Source organism: Engraulis encrasicolus, chromosome 22 (genome assembly GCF_034702125.1).
Source record: "Engraulis encrasicolus isolate BLACKSEA-1 chromosome 22, IST_EnEncr_1.0, whole genome shotgun sequence".
NCBI classification, from domain to species: Eukaryota; Metazoa; Chordata; class Actinopteri; order Clupeiformes; family Engraulidae; genus Engraulis; species Engraulis encrasicolus.
The window spans coordinates 19,390,088-19,414,548 of record NC_085878.1 but is presented as its reverse complement, the minus strand read 5'-3'; the positions used below and the strand labels follow the sequence as shown (position 1 = coordinate 19,414,548).

The 24,461-nt window shown below is 41.6% G+C and overlaps 1 protein-coding gene across 1 annotated transcript in view; it reads left to right on the top strand.

Moving 5' to 3' along the window:
- The window catches only part of pigg (phosphatidylinositol glycan anchor biosynthesis class G (EMM blood group)), a 172,295-nt gene that overhangs the window by 35,465 nt on the left and 112,369 nt on the right, over positions 1–24,461 (top strand). The window contains 2 exon segments of the mRNA XM_063188079.1: positions 8,765–8,903; positions 22,183–22,395. Of these exon segments, the coding sequence (XP_063044149.1) occupies positions 8,765–8,903; positions 22,183–22,395 (352 nt within the window).

Here is a 24,461-nt window from a genome sequence, read left to right as displayed (position 1 = left end):
GAAAGCTTCAGAGAAACTTACCGTCTTCGGCAAAGAGTGTTTGCAAATGACGGCAAATAGACTTCATTTCATAGGCGGGTGGGTGGGTGGTAGAGGTGTTGCTAAGCAGTCGCCGCACGTGGCCCACGGTGTTTTGTCGGCACTGTTGGTGATTGCCAGCGGGCAGCAGCGATAATTACAACAGGGTGTGTGTGTGCGTGCGTGTGTGTGTGGGTGTGTGGGTGTGCGTGTGTGTGTCACTGGTTGTGTGTGTGTGTCACTGTGTGTGACACTGTGTGTGGCTGTGTGTGTGACTGTGTGTCTGGGTGGGAGACGTGACGCCTTGTTTTTTCGTAACATTGGTTAAAAGCCTATAAAACTGTTATTTTTCCTCTCAAAAACAAATGTCAATAAAGAAGATGTGGTACATTATGTTTCATATTAGTCTTAGATGAGAAGAAACATTTTTGTTAAGATTTATGTAAAGGTTCATATGTCAAATATCCTGCGGTGTGACTGTAACATTAATGAAACCTGGAATATAATATATATAAATTAACCAGCATTTTGAATAATGTATGAAGCATTTGGCATGATTGCATAAATATGTGAATGTGAAAAAAATTCAAGACAGTAATATTAACTACAAGTTCCATTTCGTAACACAAATTGTGTCCTGTGGGGTGACATGTATGTCAATGTTGGTGAACGGGCAGCTGCAAGGCCAACTACAAGGGTCTTAAAGACAGGCTCCTAATCAGTCAGTACCTCAGCTATTGGAGAGTGGTCTGGAAGTTTAAGGTGACTCTTCACCTCTTAATATGTCTACATATTGCAATGTTTCTGTCACTCAATGCTTAGGTTCATGGTGTCCTATGGTGTGACTGCTCTTATAGAAGGGGAAAAAAGTTTTTTTATAAAGGAAAACACGTATTAAGATTAAACACAATATCATTATCTAGTTAGCATGATCTCAGAGGTCAGTCATGTATACAAAAGGATTAAAATAGCCACAGTGCAGTGAATTTCCTGTGGTGTGACTTCATGTCATGCGGTGTGACATGCTTATGCAATGTGTTACTCAATCCTTACTTGTTTTTCATGTATCGTGCGATATAAGGATACCAGGAGATTTATTTGTCACATTCACACAATTATTAAAAGTAATACAGTGAAACCATGCAGTGAAATCACAGTAATCTGCCTGTACAATGCATAGGCGTATATGGGTGAGGGTGGGGGTGCGGGTCGGTAGTAGTGTGTGTGTGGGGTGGGGGTTAAAGGAACAATAGTACAAAGAGCATGGGGGATATGTTTGTGCAGAATATTACTAATTTTACTGTATCTTACAGAAATGTCACACCAAGGATGTCACACCGCAGGCCACATTTTCCTAAAAATGGCAAAAATTAGGCGAAATTCCACGGACCACTATGAGCTTTGTTTTTTTCCCTTTTTTTCAAATTTTCCCATAGGTTTTTTTTTTTTGCGTTACGCCCTTAAACGTCAACCACCCGTATACATCTGTCTTCAGGATAGAAAGACTGAAAGGGTTTGAACCAGGAGAGTCTGTGCTGTGTCTGTGCTGTGTCAGGGCCAAAACATACCAAGGCGGAACGGAACGGTCGCAGAACGGACGCGGTCTTTCTGCTTAGTTTTGGCCGGCGTGCTTTTCTCTGCCTTGCACACTGACAGCGTCGGCGTGCGCGGCCAGTCCTGTTCAAAACCGTCCCCACAGCTAAAGCTAGCATGCTACTTTGCCATTCATTTGAATGAGACACCGCCGGTTGCCGGCGTGAAAAATACGCTCGAGTTCTATTTTCCAAATGCAGCGCGGCGCGGAGCTGGCTCCCGCGCCGCTGACGCCCGACTACCGCCGGTTGGTGTGTAAGGACAGATAGGTTTCAATGTATTTTCACCGACGCCGGTAAAAAACGCGGCCGTTCCGCGACGCTTTACCGCCTTGGTGTGTAAGACCCCTCATGCTCGACATGAGAATGAGGTTATTCACGTACTCGTCCCTGCGGCACATAGACGGCATGCTGCTCAGTAGGAGCAGGGCTGTGAGCATGGAGTTAGCCGTGTCCATGTAGGCGTTGCTTCATTAGCAGCGGGGAACAGGTACTTTTTTGTCAGCAGTTAGTATTGCAGTGAGAGGCAGACAGGCAGGCAGGCACCCGTTTGTCCAGCAACTGTACGCAGCTTGGTGGAGAGAGTAGTGGCAGGGGACAGGAGGATCTGTGGAGGGAAGCCAAGCAGATCACCACACTACACAGTACACACCCTCCCTGAGGATGCAGGAGGGAACTAGTACCTGAGAGAATGTGTGTGTGTGTGAGAGAGAGAGAGAGAGAGAGAGAGAGAGAGAGAGAGAGAGAGAGAGACACGAGACGAGACGAGACGAGACGAGACGAGACGAGACGAGACGAGACGAGACGAGACGAGAGAGAGAGAGAGAGAGAGAGACGCCGTCAGATACATAGAGCGAGCAATCTGGTAAGTGGTAAAAGAAAGAGACGTTTGGGGTACAAATGATCGACAGAGTGAGACAACCTGAGTTTGAAAGATACAGAGTTGGATGAAAATGAAAGGGAAGCCAAGGTAGAAATACAAGGTAGAGAGACTGTTAAGACTTGCTACACCTTACTGAGCAGTGATGCTAGCTTCCTCCTCCCTTACCCGCCTCTTCTTCTGGTGTCTCCTCCCTCTCTCTCTCTCTCTCTCTCTCTCTCTCTCTCTCTCTCTCTCTCTCTCTCTCTCTCTCTCTCTCTCTCTCTCTCTCTCCCTCTGATGTCTCCAGGCCCTCTGTTCTCATCTGCCGTGCGTCACTGTCACAGCATGCGGCCACAGCAGACTGGCTGGTGGCAGGTACTTTCACAGTCGGCTGCCGTGCGGCGCAGCGACGCTCGAACGCCGCTTGTGCGGGGGCCACTAATGAACAGGGTGCTGTCTCTGCTGCTCGGAGAGAGGGGGCTCTGTCATCTCTGACTGCTAACACTAATGAGTAATGGCTGCCTTTAGCGCTGTTTGTTTATTTTACGCTCTTCACATTACGCTCTCACTTACACCCACTAATCAGTGAGGAGCTATTGATGCCCACTGGTGATTACCGTGGAGTCGTCCGAGCGTGCGTACGTTGTGCGCGGTGTGCGCTTGTGGTGTTTGCGTGTACTTTTTACCTTGATGTCACTACAATGGAGGTTTATTGATAATGACAGCATATGGTCATTAACTACATTTCTGCATTACCCACGTGCGAGGTGCCAGTGTTGCAGTGTACGTACGTCACAACCAATATGCTCACTCCATGCTGCCACATGACCCTGCAATGCAGTATACTGTACGCTGCATTCGCTGGAGGTCATGTCACATGTTCCCATAGTTACAGCACGTTCATATGAAACTTCTGTCACACCACACGTCTTCTATGCCAAATACACAGCACAAGGTTATAGGTGCGTTGTATACTGAACAATTGTGATATTTTTCCAAATGAGCGTGACGATTGACATTTACAGAAGTGATTAGCCTTGAGAACAGTGTGGATAAACAACCAATGGTATGCACCATTTGCTGTAGTCATCATCAATGATACAAGGTTATTTTATTGGTCACATACACAGTGAACTCATTTACATTACATCAGACATTGAGTTCAGAATTAACTAAATTTAATTGTGAATAAGGCTGAATTCCGCTTTGAAAACGTCATATAAACACTGCACAATTCGGAATTAAATGAAAGTTCAATGTCAACTAGACTGACATGACTGTCATGTAAACGTGGCCAGTGTCACCTCCGTGAAGCATGTTGTGAAATGACTTGGTCTGTGCAAAATGTGGGCGTCAGAAAGACATGCACCACTCTCTTCCTGGCCTGTGAATGACATCACCTGCTTCCTGATCTGAATGACTGCTGATTCACTTCGTTACAAGAAAAAAAAGTCTGTCTCCCTCATGTCCTTAACCTACAGAGTTATCGGGACAGCAGATTTCCCTCAGTCAGGCGATTGGGATCTGCTACACGCAGTGCAGGCAGGGCACTGCTGAAAAACACACCGCAGAAGGAGGAGTGCCCCGACGTCGCTCCTTCACCGACTTTTGTTGATGTTTGTTGGAATCTCTGCCTGTTCTCACTGATAAGGCTTTTTATCTATTTATTTATTTATTTTGTACTTTTTATTTATTTATTTTGCCTCTGCGGAAAGCATCCGGCCCTTTTAAAACGGTACAAGTCGGGCCCACCTGCTGTGTGGAGAGTCGGCACACTCGAGAGCTGAAGGTTAGGCCATTTCACAGTGGCTCAGTGGCACAGTCTCCTCGCTCTCTTGTTCGCTCGCTCGCTCGCTCTCACAGCTGCTGTTTGTTCGTACGACTGTAGAGGAGGTGAAGGACTAACACTGAGGCTCTGCTTTACATACTTAACTCCTGCTCCAGTTGTGTTCAACACACACACACACACACACACACACACACACACACACACACACACACACACACACACACACACACACACACACACACACACACACACACACACACACACACACACACACACACACACACACACACACACACACACAAACGAAACAGCAGGGGATTTCATGGGATTCTGCTGTGTTGGTAAGATGTGTATACAACTGCACCGGAGTAAACTCCTTATAAAACCCAGGCCAAGAGGTGCTCTCTCAAACCAAGGTTTTAACACTCAAATATACACCCTGTGTATAATGTAACTTGCAGCTAGAGCCCCCTACAGCTCCCTTGCTTGAGGGCCGCTGTCTCTCTCTTCTTGTAAGTCACACCAGATGAAAGTGTCTGCTAGATGTACAGTTATGCAAGCAGGCAGGCCTGCGTGAGCTCTGTATAACCGGGCATAATGAATGAGTCTAAATGCAAATGCCCACGGTGTGTTTAAACACCACGTCTAGTCTGCTCACCAGACAGTGCTGTTAGACATGTAGCCCTGAAGCTATAGGATGTTCCCTTCCTAGTTTTATGCCTATTACTGTGCCACACAGGCGGTCTTTGGTGGGTTTTTGGCCGTCAACAATGCCTTGAAGGCAGCTTGCCTGCCAGGCGCACCACCCAAACAAGGGTTAGGGTTTAGGATAAGTTGGGACCTTCCGGGCACTGCTGCCTGGAAGGAGGTGCTTGGGGCAAAAAACACACCAGTGAGCTTTTCAGCCATGCAGCGTAGTAAGAACTGTCCAACTGTGTTGTTGCCTGCACTACAAGTTTTCTGAAGTACACTGTACAGTATGTGTTGTGAATTATAACCCTACTCCATTATAACATTAGCCCTAACCCTAATCCTGAAACTGTGTATGAAGTTCTCTTGCAGTTTTTTTGCTACCAGTTATCTCCTACACAGGCATGCAGCATAGTACATAATACCAAATGTAACCCACTGAAATACTACGGTTACATGTATTATCCTATTTCCTTTGTGTTTGTCTATGTAGTTGTAATTTCAATTCCCGTCCACTAGGTGGCAGTAGAGACTCTGTTAGGAAGGGAGATACGTAGATGAAGAGCACTGGTTGCTATGTGAACAGAACTAGTAGATACCAACGAACAGAAACCATCACATTGAAGAAGAGTAGCGAAAGAAAGAAGATTGCAAGTTAAATTAGCTATTACTGATTTTATTTTAATGATACAGTTTAGAAAACTACTTTTGTTTAAGTTATTATTCCCATGAGAAGCAAGATTTGCATGAAAGAAGACCCGGACAGTGTTATATTACTGTATTTTTCTTTCCTTTCCTCCAGTGAGTTTTATTTTCATGTCTTCCTGCGATAGTCGCGATATCAACTGTCTTTGTTTTGATTCACGGTATTTGATCACAAAACATGATCTGAGCATAAGACACATCTTGTGAAGATGTGTTACATTCATGTGATTGTATGATGTCGTTGTGTAAGCGTATTTTGAGCTACTGTAATGTATTTTGTCTGCAAGCTAAAAAACCAACTGGAGTTGAACTGAACTGATGAACCAACTGCCTATGCTCGTGAATACTGTTTAGAATCTATATGATTGAGCTACTAAGCTAGCGACTGGGTTTCATTTTGTGCAGTTCGTGGACTGAATGGACTTACGTTTCAAATACTGCACTTTGAGTTTACATATTGAAGAACTGAAGAGAGAATGAGGAAAGTGCTGACAGTGTTGTTATCCTGCTATGCAGGTTGGTTTTTTTTAAGAGCTTGATTCCAACGAACTTTCGCCGAACTTCCCTGGGTGCACGCGCGGTCAGGACCAGAGGCTCCAGAGATAAGGAGATCCATTACACACACCCGCACGTGGGACACATAAACAGAACATATACTACCCGGGTAGATGGACACTTTTGGACTTTGAGGTTATTAATTTATTTATTTTATTTATTCATTCGGAGCTCTGAGGGTTTTTCTTTTCTACTTTCTTATTTATTCTGCTTTTTTTCTATTTATTCTATTTCCTCTTTGAAAGGACAATACCAAGGACAATTTTAAGAGTCTATCCAGAGACAAGAGGTTACATTCGAGTGTTATTTATATGAATACATGCCAGCAATGTTTTCAAACTTTACCTACTGGTCATAGTTGTATTATCCTTACTCCTTGAAAAGAACCTTTGACTAAGGGTGCTCGGTTAATATCTATTTATACCTTATGCAGAGTACCCTACCTTACACAAACACAAGCTCTGTCCAACTCCTGTTTCTCCCCACCACTAGCTTGAGGTGTGTGATCCATTAGCTGACTGGCGTCAGTGATTCTGTTAGCAATTGATAATCAGGGTTGCCACCTCACTTTGACAAAAATCCTGGACATTTTGACCATCAAATTGACCTTTTTTCTTAGCGGCGCACAGCCCTTCGCACATCTACCCAATCGCCGTTTTGTGCTGAAAATGCCATTTTTGCCAGCCATTTATTAAGTTAATTGCCTAACAAAATACAGCAGGCTTATATGGACTATTTCCAATACTTTTTGGCTGATGACGGGAGGGGGCAGTAGGCCTAGTGGGCACTGGTAAAGGGGGAATAAATACATTCTGTTTGCTTATGTGGAATACAAAAATAAATACTCAAATTATTCACTGTCTCTAAGAATACCTGAATATAATGATGTAGGGTGTGGTGTCAAACAGCTTCCTTAGAGTGGGGTGTGTGTGCTTTGCTCATGCTTGCCTGTGCATCTGCTGCTTGCTGCTCCTGGCTAAACAAATAGGCTTCATAGGACATGTAACTGGTAGTCCTGTAACTGGGCACATTCAGGAGTAGGTAGATAAGACCATTTGGATTTCATTTAATTCGTCCTGTGATGATTTTGTGACCAAAAAGCACAGAATTTCTTGGTTTGATGATGGTAGCTCTCTGATTTGACATAATATTTGACATAGATGATTAAAAATAGGCTATATAGAAAACGTGGCATCGTCATCTAAGCCGTTTTATCTGTGATAGGTTTTGGAATGTAAGCTGACAGACACCTTAATTTCCCTACCTTACTAGGCTATTAAAAGTAGGGTCTCCTCAAGAGTACATTGAGAATATTGTTCATAGATGGGCTACAGAAGCATTTTCGCTGGGCACAGGGAGCAGCTAGCAGAAAATCGACTGGGCATGTTTTTACTCACATCGCATATTTCTCCTGCATCATGTCGACCCTTTGCATTTTTTCCCTTTAATGGCCTGTCACGGTCATCGCCTCCTGTAGAACTATTGTCTTTCTACCCATTTCACGTTAAAACTTTTCTGCTTTTATTCAATGGATTTCGTTGTCTCGCATAGTTCAACATTCTCTCAGTCTCTCCACCTCATCACCAACACTCCGAAATCCGAATGAACCGCGCGCCAGCCCCACCAGACGAGCTTGCTGCGTAATTTGTCTAGAACTTGAGCCAATGAGATGAATGCATACATTTATGGACGTGGGCACGCTACAATTTAGTACTGACGGTAGCCTACTGATGATTTAAATACAGATTTGCCCATCATGTACAAATTCCGGGACATTCAGTGTCCCGGATTTTTATTTTTTCTTTCCGGGACAGACCATAAAAATCCGGGACAATCAGGAAAATCCGGGACAGGTGGCAACCCACACACACACAGCAGGCCTGGAGGCCCCTCCCTCATTAATGTCAGCCTTAATGTCTCATCTGTTGTTGCGTGGACATGACAAGACACACAAGTGTCTTTGTGACTGCAGATCTGGAGGAGTTCAATAATCTTTTTAAACCCGGTCCCCACCCTTGTCAACTTATCGCCGCCAAGCATCTCTCCGATCGATCGCTCCTGTTATGTTGTTCCTCACCGGCTCTCTGTCCAATCACTGGCTGGTTGTGTACTGTTTACTGATATAAATGAATGGATTGATACTAGATACTTTACTGCTGGTGATCTTATTCTAACCTTTGTGTGTGCACCTACGTGTGTGCATGTGTGTGCGCGCATGTGCGTTATTGCATACGTGCATGCGTGTGTGCGCATGTGTGTGCATGTGTGTATGCAAGCAATGGAGAATGGAGGCCCAATGCTGGCCCGGAGCAAGCACTAACATTCTCATTCATCTTGACTGGCGTCAATAAACAGCAATAATATGGGATTGGTTGGGAGCGCAAGATGCTGAAGATGATGTGTTTCCACAGAACACCTAGTGAGCAAAATGCCTATTCTACTACAGTATAGAAGACGCATTTAAACAAATTTGGATTGTGGTGGGATGAATGTCTATCAATTCAAATATACATGTAAAGTGTGTGTGTGTGCTTGTGTGTGTGTGTGTAACAGGAGACGGAGGGGAGCCTGCCCAACCTGCTGGTGCTCACTGGGGACCATGGCATGTCTGAGACGGGCAGCCACGGAGGCTCCTCGGAGCCCGAGGTCAACACCCCCCTGGTCCTCATCAGCCCCGCCTTCAAACGCAAAGGTCAGTACCTTAGGAGCACCTGCTTCAGGACAACCAGTCCTCTCTTCACTCTTGTCTTTCTCCTATTACTCTGCTTTCTCTCTTTCTCACTCTGTCTCTCTCTGCCACCACCCTCCCCCACAAACACACACACACATTGCTATTTCTGTTCCTTCTTTCTATTTCTTACTCTCTCTTACTCCCCTCTTCTCTACCTCTGTCTGTCTTTCTCATTCACTCAATATGCCACAATGTTGTTGCCTTTTGTTTATTTTTGCAGTGTCTTCCTCAGGCACAGATTATAAGCAGAGTAACACACTTGCATAAGCTAATGCGCGCGCGCACGCACACACACACACACACACACACACACACACACACACACACACACACACACACACACACACACACACACACACACACACACACACACACACACACACCTTAACACACATGCACAAACACAGATGCACACTTAAACAGATGCACACATGTGCTCACACACACACACACACACACACACACACACACCTTAACACACTTGCACAAACACAGATGCACACTTAAACACAGGCACACATGTGCTTACACACACACACACACACACACACACACACACACACACACACACACACACACGCACACACATTCACACAATATAACACATGCACACGCTGGCACCCCACACGCACTCTGACATGTTTAAATGGGGGGTGTGATGAGGTGCTAATCACAGTGTAAACTGGTGACGTCTTTGCGCAGCTGGAGAGGAGCTTGTTAGCATGTGTACTCAAACGTACCCCGACTCCAGCCTTGCTGCTGTAATTCACATGAGGCACCTTTACACATGCACCAGCAGAGCCGTTCAGACGTTGCATCGAAGAGTGACGTCACATTTTTTTTATTTACTCTGTCAATCAGCTGCAGATGAGACTGAATATCTGAAAGCAGCACAACAAGCCGTCAGAATAAGGGGACAAATGGTGACTTTCATTGACTATAAAATCCCCGTAAAAAAAATCACTTGTTGAACATGCCCCTAAGTATGCCCCGGTTGATCAAGTGAGGCAGGGCCACCAGGTTATTCACGAATTATACCATTGCCGGAAAGTCAAAGGTCTTCAAATATCAGGCTACATAGCCCATCTGATTGACTGGTCGGAGCAACAGAGCTTTGGAGAATTGACATGTATCGGTCACATCATTAAATCAAACGCCCAGTGTCCCAGGGCCCTGGCATAATTTCATGAAGGAAAAATGTCAGAAAATGCCTTCTCCTGAAAATTTGAATGAGCAAACATCCTCCTGAGCAGGGAGTGGGAATTGCGTGGCGCTCCGCTCTGTTCCCATGCTCTGTTCTGGGTACACAAATGCAGAGAAAATGCTGAGTCACAGGTCTGAGTTCGCTTAAATGGCTGAAAGGGACCAGGTGTGAAAACACCTCAAGTTACTGTTATCGTTTTGATGAGAACTCTTTGCTTGTGTTATTAACTACGGTGTGTTTATGAAAGACACCCAGATGGCCCTTGTTATTGCAGACTCTCCCAAAGGCTGCTCACTCCACCTACGGTCCAGGTGAAGGATCTTGCTAATGTAAAACCGTACAAAAAAAGTTTTATCAACATTCTATGCACATTTTTGTGCCATAGAACCTAACCTAGTGCAATGTAAAGGCGCCTATGTTACCACCATAGAACCACATCGTGCACACTTCTATATCCCTAAACTCTATGCAGCAGAGTCCATTCTAAGCATCTATCCTGCTGTACTCTCTTCTATTTTATCCTGCTCTACTCTACACTTTTCTCTTCTCTTCTCTTCTCTTCTCTTCTCTTCTCTTCTCTTCTCTTCTCTTCTCTTCTCTTCTCTTCTCTTCTCTTCTCTTCTCTTCTCTTCTCTTCTCTTCTCTCCCTTACTCATTGACAGACCTTGCTCACCCCTTCCCGCTGTCAATATTCTGTCAACCCTATATTGTGAAGGTCATTGGTGGCTTACGTATAGTCTGCTTGTTCGGGGTGGGGGGCATCAATATTGATTCTGCACGCCGCGCACACACCAGTTACCTGACATCTGTTTGATGATGGAAATGACAGTTTCACACACGCTGCTCCGGTAATGTGTGTGCTGCATACAAAGTTTTGTGGGTAACAGTGGCATAGCTTTTGCATGCTTTGGTTCTCAAACTCAGTGTTTTCCATACATTAAGGAAACTTTGGCGCAGCGCCATAGTTTAAATTTGGCCGCCATAGTTTCGAAAATGTAAAAAAAAAATATATATATTTTTTTTTTAACTTTTGTTATTATTATTTTTTTAAACGATTTCCGTTTTCTATTAAACAACTTGAAAAACGATTGCCTTCGCATTTTCCTCCTGGAGTAAATACATCCTATAGAGAAAACCATGAGTGCTTGAAAGACAGAGGGCTCAAAAGCCTAGTCAAGTTGTTGTAGTTAACTCGGGTTTGGGAGCAATAAAAAACCTTTTTTTTTTTCATACTTTATTGTGTGAAACAATGTATTCAGTTAGCATTTTCTGTTGTTACATCTCACAGATATCACACATTTTTTCCCATTTTTTTATATCACCCCCTGTGTGTAGAAATATAATAATAATAAAAATAAAAAATAATAAAAAAGTAGAATAGACAAAAAGAAAACTTGAATCATCACATAAACAACAACAATGACAACGACTTTAAGTCATTGTCACTCTAAGGAATGAAACAAAGGAATGCTTCTTCTTTACCACACTTCTGTTCCTAAAAGGAAGTTAAATAATAAATAAAAAGTAAATAGATAAAGAAGAAGAGTGATTCAATAAATAAATAAAAAGTACACAAAGTAAATCCCTTGCCTTTGGTTTTCATACATATTCTTATATTGGCTTTGTCACCTCTTTTACGCTAGAACCCCCGCCCCACCCACCCACAAACACACACACACACACACACACGCACACGCACACCCACACCCACACCCACACCCACACCCTCACTCTCACTCTCACTCTCACTCTCACTCTCTCTCTCTCTTCACCACCCCATTCCCCATATTTTCATATATATTTCCCAAATACCTCTTGTTTCTTTAACAGGTAAAGTTCCCATCTTTTCTCAAAGACCTTTTCCTTTTTAATAATACTGTAAGTCACTTTCTCCATTTCATACATGTCGTGGACTGAGGCTACCCATTTTTTGACATTAGGTGCGTCTGGTATCTTCCAGTGCCTTGTTATTTGTTTCAAAGCAGTGATTCTAAGAACCCAAAAGAAATGTATATGTTCAATACTTATATCAGGCAGTATACCAAGCATTGTTATGCTGCTGAATTGGGACATCTGTTCTCAAAAAATTCTTTATTGACCCCATTACCTTTTCCCAGTAGGGTTTTAATCTGTCGCATGTAAAGAAAATGTGTGTGTGATCCGCATTACTGTTCCCACAGTTTCTCCAACAACTGGAAGTAAACTGTTTGTATTTTATTGTTGATGGTGTTCTAAAGTACCTTATGTTTACTTTCCATGCAAATTCCTGCCAGTATAAGGATTTTGAATGGTTATAAATATCTTTAAAGGTTTGTTCCCACTCCTTTTCAGAAATTGTCGTTTTCAATTCATCTTCCCACTTCTCTTTAATATGATTCATTTTTCCTTCGTTCTGTTGGAGTGTCCTGTAAATTTGTCCAGTTAAATTTTTTATACTTCCGATTTCAATTACTTTTAATATTTCTCTTACAAAGGGGTGGATCTCGGCTAAGGTTACAATCTTTATATTTTTATTCACATAACTTCTTACTTGCAAGTATCTATGGAAGTGGCTCCTAGGCAATTGATATCGTCTTTCTATGTTTTCAAAAGAATCAAAGCCTTTTTCTGCATACATTTGATAGAATCGCATGAGACCTTTACTTTCCCATAGATTGAAGCCTCTATCCTCTTTATTTGGGAGAAACTCTGGATCTTGTTGTATATCTCTCAGGCATATCCAGTCTTTATCATCGGTCTTAACTGCTCTACTTAGTCTTTTCCATATTTTTGCTGTATGTTTTGCAGTGAAGTTATGCAATTTAGTTTTAGTTTTTGGAAACCACGCATTACATTGCCCTACCAGGTCGGCTTCCATAATTTTCCATTTTGGGTTCCACTTTTTGTTGTTCATGATTAGAATAGGTTTTATCTGTGCAGCGTTGAAGTAGTTAGCTAAATTTGGCAGTGCAAGACCTCCCCTTTCCTTGCGTTGTTGTAAAGTTTTAATTTTTACTCTTGGTTTCTTTTCATTCCATAGAAATTTCCTTAGTAGGTTATCCCACTGTTTGAAGGAAGCATTTGGTACAAGGAGTGGGAGATTTTGGAACAGAAACAGAAAACGTGACAGGATATTCATTTTAATTATACTAATTTTTTCTAATAATGTAAAAGGTATTAGTTTCCACCTACTTAAGTCATTTTTTATCGTGTTTTCTAGCTTCCCATAGTTACAGGCGTACAAATGTTCAATATTGTTAGGAATATTCACTCCCAGGTACTTTACCTTGGTCAGCTCCCACTTGAACTCATATTGTTTTTAAATGTGCAACTTAGTTTACTACCGACCTCCATTGCTTCCGTTTTGCTAAGATTTAGTTTGTATCCTGATAGGGAGCTATATTGTCCTATTTCCTGCATTAATGTTGGTAATGAGTTGCATACATCTGTCATATATAAAATCACATCATCGGCATACAGTGCTATTTTGTGCTCCATGTCCTCCATGACCACTCCTTTTATCTGCATATTTTTTCTTATTTTTTCTGCGAGAGGTTCAATACATAAGGCGAATAACTGTGGCGATAGTGGGTCGCCTTGTTTTGTGCCCCTTTTAATCGTGAAAAGTTCAGAAAGTGTTCCATTTACTCTTACTCTGGCGGTCGAGTTGTTATACATCCCGTTTAGCAAGTTTAAGAACTTATGATGAAAACCGAATTTTTCACATACACCAATTAAAAAAGGCCACAGTAAGCGGTCGAAAGCCTTCTCGGCATCAAGCATTAGTGTTAGCATCTGATTTTTTGTTCTTTGGGTGTAGTCTATAATATTAATGGTCCTTCTGATGTTATCTCCAAGTAGGCGATCTTTAACAAATCCTGTTTGATCAAGATTGATCAAGCCAGGAAGTAAGTCTGTAAGTCTGTTTGCCATAATTGTTGTAAATAACTTTTGATCCACATTTAATAATGATATTGGTCTATATGAGGAGCAGTTTGCTGGATCCTTCCCTTCTTTGTGGATTACTGAAATCATGGTTGTACCCCAGGTTTTTGGCCACAGCCCAGTCTCCAGAATGTCATTGAAAACCCTGTTTAAGATTGGTATTAATACATTTTGGAATGCTTTGAAGAATTCATAGGTAAATCCATCAGTACCTGGGCTTTTACCAGTTTTGCTTTTCTTAATCGCCTTTACTATCTCTTCCTCTACTATTGGTTGTACTAAATAGTTGTTTTGTGTCTGGGTCACTAGAGGGAGATCTAAATGTTTTAGGTAGTTCCTGATTTCAAGATCACTCACTTGTTTTTCTGGGGTATATAAATGTTGGTAAAATTCCCTGAAGCAAGCCGCAATTCCTGATTTCCCCCTGTGAAGGGTGCCATTTACGTCTTTAACCATAGCGATCGTTGCTTTTTCTTGCTGTTTTTTTTAATTTAAATGACAATGTTTTCAATGCTTTAGGGCTGTTATCAAAAAGAAATTGTTTACTTAGTGTTAATTTTTTTTCTATCTCCTTAATATCTATTTCTTCTAATGCTTTTTTAACTGTATTTAGTTGTTTACTTAATTCCTTTGTTCTTAGCCTTTCATATTCTTTTTGCAGGTCTTTGATCTTAGTTTCTAACTCTTTCCTATTTTTGTCATTTTGTTTCTTTTTCCAAGATGAGTAGGCTATGATTTCCCCTCTTATTGTTGCTTTAGCTGCTTCCCATATAGTCGTATTACTCACCTCCCCATTATCGTTAATTTCAAAAAAGGATTTGATATTGTTATTCATTTTTTCTTTGAAAGACTGATCTTCTAATAATGAGTTGTTCATTCTCCAAGAGGTTTTATTTTTTTCTATGTTTAAGTGTAGCTCTATTATTACTGGGGCATGGTCAGTTGTACAGATTGGTAATATTTCACATCTAGACACTTTTGCAATGTCTCCTTTAAACATAAAATAGTAATCTAGTCTTGAAAACACTTTGTGGGCGTCTGAGTAAAAGGTAAAGCCTCTCTCTTGAGGATGCAGGGTTCTCCAGACATCCAGTAATCCTATTTCTATTTCAGCTTTTTTCAATAAGGCTGTGGCTTTTGCTGCCTTGTGTTTGCCTGTACTTTGAGTATCTATTTTATTCATAATTAAATTGAAGTCCCCGCCCATTAACATCACACCTTTTGCTTCCATCATTACCAATTTAAGTATCTTTTGTAACATTTCGTCTCCTGCACCAGGTGGGTTATAAACATTTACCAAAGTTATACATTGCTGATCTAATTCCCCTATAACTATTACATATCTTCCTTCTTTATCTCTGAAACACTTTTCCAAATTAAATACAAGGTTCTTTTTAATGAGGATTGCTACTCCTCTCTTAGCTGTGGTGTGTGAGGAGTAAAAAACATGGGCTTTAGCTAATTTCTCCAGCTTAGCGTGTTCCGTGTTGTTTAAATGGGTTTCTTGGAGATAGGCAATTCCTGCTTTTTCATTTTTTACCTGTTGTAATACACGTTTCCGTTTAATGGGATTGTTTAACCCGTTAGTGTTCAAAGAGAGTATTCTAATCATGGTATTGGTTTTTTTTTATTTTTCCTTCCATTTTTCTTCCTTTTGGTTGACAAAGGCATAAAAGGGAGTAGTAAAAGACAAGACAAACGGAGGGCAAATAAGAGGAGGAAAAGAGACAAAAAAAAAAAAAAACAAAAAAAAAGTGATTTCAACCAAGATGTGTACCCGTTACCCAAAACCCTTTCCCCGAACCCCAGTAGTGGACTTCCAATTAATGTAACCTCCATATGGTTACCGAAGGTGTCCCTCTTTAAAATATAGAGGAAAAGGGTCTTACTGCCCGACCCCTGATAAGTGGAGTTCAAGTCTCCAAACTCAGGGGTGGGACAGGCCCCTGTAAGCCCGGTGAACAGTGTGATATTGAAAGACTATTTCCCATTTGTCTTTTTAGGTACAATTTCAACCCGCTTTTAAATAGGCTACTCTTATTTATTCTTCCCTCAAATGTGCAAATCTGTAGTTGTAGAAATTAAACCCCTCCCCCCACCCCTACCCCCGAGAGCAATCCACAACAAGGGACACAAACCTAACATAGTACATAACATAATTCATCCCCACTGTGCTTCTACTCATCAATTAAGTTGTCCAGTCCCATCAACCTGTGTAACCTCTGTAGAGCCAGGAGAAAGAGTGTGAGAATAGACAAAATGAATGAATGAATGAATGAATAAATAAATGAATCAATCAATACATAAATAAGTAGAGAAGGGGAACATAAAGAGAGAAAAAAGGGAAAAGAAAAAGAGAAGCAGTGTTTCACACAGAAATTTTGGAAACTATTGGGGCAGCCGGGATTTTTTGGGGGGCGGGGGGGGGGGGGGGGGGGGGGGGGGGGGGGGGGGGGGGGGGGGGGGGTCTTTTCAAGCGGGCTTTTTTTTTGGGGGGGGAGAGTTGTATTCATGCAGTGTAAATGCAAAATGGCAAAACAATGAGTACAGAATGACATTGGCGCATGGAGAAACTATAGGCCTGGGCCTACATTTCAGCCATTTATATTTTGAGAAATAAGGCTACATAACATTTTACCCATGATATTAGTAGTACATTGTCATTTATATTTCAAGAAAAATGCAGTACAGTGAATCATTTCTGTTTACAACACAGTTTCATTCATCCCTCATGCAGGGGTCTATGTAATGAAAAAAATAATAAAACAAAATAGGAGCAGAGATAAGAATTTAAGAGTACTGTGAAATTGTTAGCGCATAGACAAAAAGGATCTAAGAGGGTAGGCTATGCCTTTTCCCCACACACACATAGGCGTACACATTCTACATGAGGGGTGCTGGTCACAGGGCCAGTTTTTCAAAATTCCTCCCATTAAAAGGGCTGAACAACATATTACACATTTATGTTTATATTCACATTCATTACACATTAATTTCTATATGCAGCCCGATGTCTCCTCTGCCGTGTCAATGAAGGCCTGTCACCTAACTCATTGTAAAACAAAGCCTGGGGAGTGTTAGTAAACTTATCCCATCTGTCCCTTCTCTGAAGGTTTTTTTTATTGCTCCCAAACCCAAGTTAACTACAACAACTTGACTAGGCTTTTGATCCCTCTGTCTTTCAAGCACTTGTGGTTTTCTCTATAGGATGTATTTACTCCAGGAGGAAAATACGAAGAAAATCGTAATTCAAATCGTTTTTAACAAAAACGGAAATCGTAAAAAAAAACCAAACAAATAAATAATAAAAAAAAAACCAAAAAAAAACCCCCACATTTTCGGAAACTATGGCGGCCAAATTTAAACTATGGCGGGCCGCCATAGTTTCCTCAATGTATGGGAAACACTGAGAAGGGGCCATAATCAAATGAAATAAAATGAAGAGATTCAGAGCTCCCTTTTCACAGGGCTAGTGTTCTTCTATAGGACATGTTATCAGAACTATTATAAAGTCAGGGTGCTAACATGTGATGTTGACAAGGTTTGGTGCTATAGCTCTGGATATATAATGTAAAGAATAATAATAATAATAAAGGGGCAAAAAAGTAATAATGTATATATATATTTTAAAAGGATTAATTAAAGTTTTGCAAGGGCATTCTCCCTTCCACTCAGTAGCCTAATGACTATTGAGAATCAGACACACACACACACACACACACACACACACACACACACACACACACACACACACACACACACACACGTCTGACTATTAAGGATCAAATCAAATTTCGCTGATCCACTCCAGATTGTTGATAGTTCATATACCAGTTGTGGCATTGTACATATGCATGAAGGGAGAGAAAAAACAAAGAAGAAAAAAAAAGAAACTATATAGAGAGGAAAAAGTAGAGAGGAATAATATGAGGATTGCGCTCCCTCACTCTACATGTCCGTATTTTGCGCACTGCACAGTGTCCTTTCGGGATCCAAGTAGGGCAAAAAAAAAAGAGTCATGTTGGCCACTTATTAGTCCCCTCTATAGAATTCAAGAGTCAATATGCAATGTGTCTCAGTTTATCTATTGCTTTCAGTTCCAGTCGGGGGGAGACGGGTGAGAAGAGAGAGGGGGAAAAAAATAAAACAAAGTAGTACAGCCAACGGCCTCGATCTTTGCGCCTCGCGTAACTCCTTCCTTCAGTTCAGGCGATATTAACTTAAACTATAGGTCTCAATGTTCATTCAAATTTTAAATTAAGACTCTTGTTACTCACTCAGTATTCCACTGTCCAATGTTCCTTATTCGTTTTGAGTCTTTAACACAAGGTCTTGGGAAGCCCTCATCTTTGCGCTCTCCACTCGTTACCTTCTGTGCACGTTCTATAGTCTATTTGACACACGTCCTTTTGCCTGATGTCGGAGTAGGCCTATTGCTGGTTCAGATGATCAGTCTTCCATATTCGCACCAGGGCCCTCTCGAGAGCTCGGCTGTCCTTCGCTCTTACTCCTTGATGTCCTTACCCTCTGGAACGGTAAATTTGTATGTAGCTGGGTATCCATTCGCCTCGAGTAGATTCTCTGGTCTGTGCCGCTTATCACTCCCTGTCGCCGTAATTGATCCTCTGCTTCTTCTGGTGTATCGTAGGTAACAGATTCCCCATCTCGAAATACTTTCAGTTTGGCTGGGTTTATCAAGTGCGTCTTGACGTTTTTTCCCTTCAAAAGTTTTCTCAGTGGGCTGTAACGATTTCTCTCTTTCTGTGTCTTGGTCGTGAAGTCTTGTGAAAAGTAGATTTGGGTTTCTTCTAGCATTATTTCTTTTTTAGACCAGGCCGCTTGTAAAACCTTTTGTCGCATATCCTCCTCCTGTAGGCGCACTACTATGGACCGAGGTCCAGGGTTCTCCTGTGTAGTGTTTCTCGGGGAAGACCGGTGCGCCTTTGAGATATGGAATGCGTCAGGTGTGAGAAGCAATTTTTCGGCGAATAGTTTGTTTAGGAATCCCACCATGTCATCTCCCTCCACTCCTTCCTGAATTTTGTAAATCCTTATGTTATTCTGACGGGATCTCATTTCCAGTTGTTCTACCTGTTCGAGTGTTGCTCTTTGTTGTTGTTCGAGGTGCCTTATTATTTCGTGTAAGTCCGTTTCTCTCTCCTCCAGCTGATGTATTCTCTGTTCCGCGTCTTGTATGTTTTCTTTGACTGCTCCGACTTCGGTGCGAATGTTGCTCACGTCGCCTCGTATTTCACTGATTTCTGTGGAGAACTTTTCAAAGTCTTGTCGCAGTTCGCCAATCTGTTTCGAAATCTCCTCTTTGAAGCCCGTCAGCATCTCTTTCAAGTTTCGCTCCAAGCTGTTTTCGGACGCCATGCTTTCTTCTGATTTGTTTGTAGGTTTTTGACGCTCTTTCTTCGGTTTCTTCTGTTTCTTGAATTCTTGAGTTATCGCGCCAGATCTGAGGTCCATTACGGTTTCATTTCCATTGTAGGGTTTTACTTTAGTTTTTCAAATTATAGACATTATTGGGAGTTTGTCTTCAGCTCATACCGACATTGCTGTCCACCGGAAACGGAAGTAAAAAATAAAAAACCTTGAGAGAAGGAACAGTTGGGATGAGTTTACTGACACTCCCCAGGCTTTGTTTACAGTTGTATGATAATGAGTTAGGCAACAGGCCTTCATTGACACAGCAGAGGAGACATTGGGCTGCATATAGAAATTAATGTGTAATGAATGTGTATAGACATAAATGTGTAATATGTTTGTTTAGCCCTTTTACCCTTTTATGGGAGGAATTTTGAAAAACTGCCCCTGTGACCAGCACACCTCATGTAGAATGTGTACGCCTATGTGTGTGGGGAAAAAGGTATAGCCTACTCTCTTAGACCATTTTTGTCTGTGCTCCTATTTCTTTTTTTTTACGCCGCATGACCCANCCCCCTCCCCCCCCCCCCCCCCATTGGCCCGCGTGAAATCCCCCCCCCAACAAAAAAATCCCCGCTGCCCTCATAGTTTCCAAAAATTCGGTGGGAAACACTGCAAACTTGTTATGCTCTGTACCACCTAAGAAAATATTGACCACTCTAAGTACCACATGAACACCCCACATTAGAATATCGCAGCAATGGCCCTCCCTATTCCTTTTTACCAATCAACACTGGAGATTCATACTGTTAATTACTCGTTCTACGTTTTGAGTGCACTTTTGGCAAACGCAAAATGTCAATTATCAGTATTTCTTTTTTCAAATAAATGATCTAGATGTTTCCATAGTGTATACATTTAAGTTTCCAAACAAACAAATTGCCAAGCTTAATCTTAAATCATTTGATAAATACTCTTATGAAAGCGAACATTTACTTGATTATATTGTCAACACTGTTATGGACAAATACTATGTCATTTCAAACATATATAAAAATACTACAGAGTTGAAACAACATACGTTTGAAAGTGCTTATGTCCCTTAACAATAATGTTGTCATTAATCTGTGCACCTGATATAGAAAATGTGATTGTTGAGCTTCAGAAGTAGGATTTTATGATTCACTGTGACACAGACACATTTTTCATTATAAATCCCTGTTAAGTCTGATTTGAATTTAGTCACCCTCCTTACATAAGACTTCCCTCTCCAGAGACAATCCCTATTGTCTGTTCATAGGATTTTTCCAACACATAAGGGATCAATAGCACAAAAACACTTTCAAAACAGTCAACCGTGTTACTCAACCGTGTTACTCAACTGTGTTACGTCAACAGTGCAGGGGAACAAGTCGGCACTTTTTTAGGAGAAAAAACAGAGCAGACAAACCCATCTCCCTACAACACAAATTATTTTGTTTGTTTGTCTGTCAATATGGCGATAAATTGGCAAAAACATACTCCTCTTCAACTGTCATAGCTGATGCGTAATATCATTGACGGTAACACGGCTTGACTTTTCAACCATTTTTATGGTGTTGTGCTAGCTGAGGACCTCAGAAGTTCCACCACATTACCTTAATCAAGTCATGTATTTGTATGCTTTATCTGTGTTTTTCTACCTGTGATTTCTAATTCAGATTCTTATGAATATGTTGATAACACAGTTTTCCCGCTATGAGAATGGATTAAATTATGGAAGAATGGAGCTCAAATCTTACCAAAAAGTCTTCCCATACTCTGCCAAAGAGGTTATGACATAACGTGATGTTATTCGTATGGCCTAAGACCAAATCATTACTGATTTATGGAGGGGGTTTCATACCGTGACACGGTTAGCACAGTTTTCGTGGACACACACAAAATGGCAAATTTCATGTCTAATGGAAAGCACAATGGTCTTTCTGACAGTTTTGTCATATTGTGATGATTACTGTGAATCAACATTTGCTATCGTCTTGGGCAAAAAAAAGTTTCTTTACATGCTAATATGAAGACTGAATCTGACATTTGGAAAACAGGACGGCATGAAAACGCCCAAAACCAGTATTAAATATTCATTCTTGCTGAGGGAAATAATGCATTGTCTTCACTTTCTGTATTATATGAAAGATAAATGTGTGCTAATGTCCAAAACATCATTGGATGCAGTTAATAGTTAGGGGAAGTGGCAAATAAAATCCATGGATTTAAATGCGCAGCCGAATCGTAGAATGACCCTTATATGTTCCTAACCTGATGATTGTGACTTTTTATCTCTTTAACAGCGGCTTTGGATCAGTATAAAATATGTTGTACTGCAGTATCAAAATGACAGTGGGCTATTTATGATAGCATTAAAACACCAAATCTTTGCATAATAGCATTTTCCTATACATTAGTCTGGAGTTTGAACTGCATCCAACAATTCGTCTCATACATACACAGCAAACACACTGGAGATCTACATCTGTAAACATGCCATTTAGGCATCTGCAGTCAAGACAGTTTCATCCACAACAGCGTGACCAAAATCTGCCGAGCTGTAAGCTCACACATCCTTTTTGGAGTCTTAGCCACCACATTCAATTTGCTGCCACGGCCAAAAGATTGTGAAATTGAAAAAAGCATATAAGATGTAGGTGAGTCTTGGTTCAAAGATCATACGTGATGTGTGTGTTGATGTGTGTTTATACTCTGCAGCGGCCATGGAGAAGCCTAGTGTGGTGGAGCAGGTGGATTTGGCCCCCACCCTGTCTCTGAGTCTGGGCCTGCCCATCTCCCAGAACAGCGTTGGGCGTCTGATCCCCGCCGTGTTTGAGGAGACCCCCCTCCGAGAGCAGCTACGCTACCTGCACCTCAACAGCTACCAGCTCCACTGCCTACTGCGGGACAGCACGCTGGACTACCAGAAGGGTGAGCACAGTATTGCACTATTCTCTCTCTCTCTCTCTCTCTCTCTCTCTCTCTCTCTCTCTCTCTCTCTCTCTCTCTCTCGCGCGCGCTCTCTCGCTCTCTCTCTCTCTCTCTCTCTCTCTCTCTCTCTCTCTCTCTCTCTCGCTCTCTGTTTCATACTCACTCACTCGCTCACTCTCTCTTTCACACACACACACACACACACACACACACACACACACACACACACACACACACACACACACACACACACACACGCGCGCGCACACACACGCACACATGCACAGGTACACACACACACACACACACACAGACAAACGCATACACATGCACTCACACATGCATAGACACATGCACATACACACACGCACACACACACACACACACACACACACACACACACACACACACACACACACACACACACACACACACACACACACACACACACACACACACACACGCAGTTGTTCCGCATAAACTTTTTGTGGTTGTTGATGTCTAATGTAACTCATGTGCTGTGATCATTAGAGGACATTGACTATGGCTCTAATATTGATTCTGACTATCAATCAGAAGGTGTCTGAATAATGTATGCAACAATTGTTTATAAATAACAAAGTCCTCAAAAGTTATGTTCTTGCAAGAGTGTGGTTGTTTTAAAAAACAATTAATAATTTAACTAGCAATGATATATTAAAAATGCAATACCTTGTAGGTTTTCTTTTTGAATTTTCTTATTGTGTGTGAGGTGTTAATGCATTGGAAGGATCACCGGTAGATAAGCTGTTAGGCTATACCAGCCGCATATATTTAGTGGTGGCATCTAAGAGTGTCTTGGAGCGGTGGCTTAGCAGTGTCTATGTGGAACAGACAGAATGAGATTGTGCATGTCTAATGTGCCACGTTTCATTTCAAGTTCCTTTCAGTGGTTGTGATAGAAAAAGAGATTTTGAAAACAAAGCCTCTAAAACCACTAAAGCCTCCACAAGTCTTCTGCATGCTTCGTAGTAGTGTACTTTTGTATCCGTTTGTACTTTCACATGCTATACTTTTGCCTCCTGCTTTCAAAGGGTTCCTGCATTGCTTCATCAAAAGGCATAGCTAACTCAATGGAATAAACAATACACTCATATATCACAACACTGTCTGGTCTCAAACCCAAACACAGACTGACTTTATGTGACTTCAATATCTATTTGTGCTAACCTCTAATATCAGCCAGAAATCTCCAATCCTCTACCTTCCATTGCTCCTTAGTGTTACACAGCTGAAGATGTTATCAACGATTGTGAATGTTGCTGGTTTTCAAGTGTGCTAAGATATGTATATGTCATGCACATAGAGATACTGGATGAATTAGGCCATGAGATGATCTCACTTCATCAGACAACAGTTATGTACACTATGCATGGGAAGAGCAAGTTAAGTATACAGTATGGTACATTGCAGTGTGGGGATATTATGTGATGAGGGGAAGGGGCGAAATATTAGCCAGGCCATGCCCTACTAGTGACACAACACCTTTGCCGTTGCTTCTAGTCAGGCCAAGAGCAATGTAAATGTTGTTTCTGATCTCCGGAAAAAACAGGAACTCTGTCCACTTTGTCGGACATCAGTCAACCAGTAGCAAACCTAGAGAGACAGTTCAGCCATGCAATTTGGGAAACATTAATTGTTATGGTCTTGGTCAGACCAAGTCTCGAAGAGATTTGAAAGTCGATGATTATCTGGCTAGAAAAATATCTCATTCTTAAAGCATTGACATACCACCATCTCATGATTGTCTCTCTCTCTCTCCAAATCTTCTTCCATTTCCCATGCTGTAAAGAGCATCAGATTATCCATGAACTAGAAACTGGAGCAATGGCTTAGCATTTTTCAGAGTGCTGTTTTTTATCAATGAGAATGATTTTTCAGAAGTAGCTCATCACTCAGTTTTCACAGTACTTATAACAATGCTGTTGCAAATTGAAACACCAGAAAATGGTTTTCAATTACTTCTATGGTCCCAGTCTGCAACTTCATACACAGCTGACACAAAGAAAGTGCTGTCTGCAGTTGAT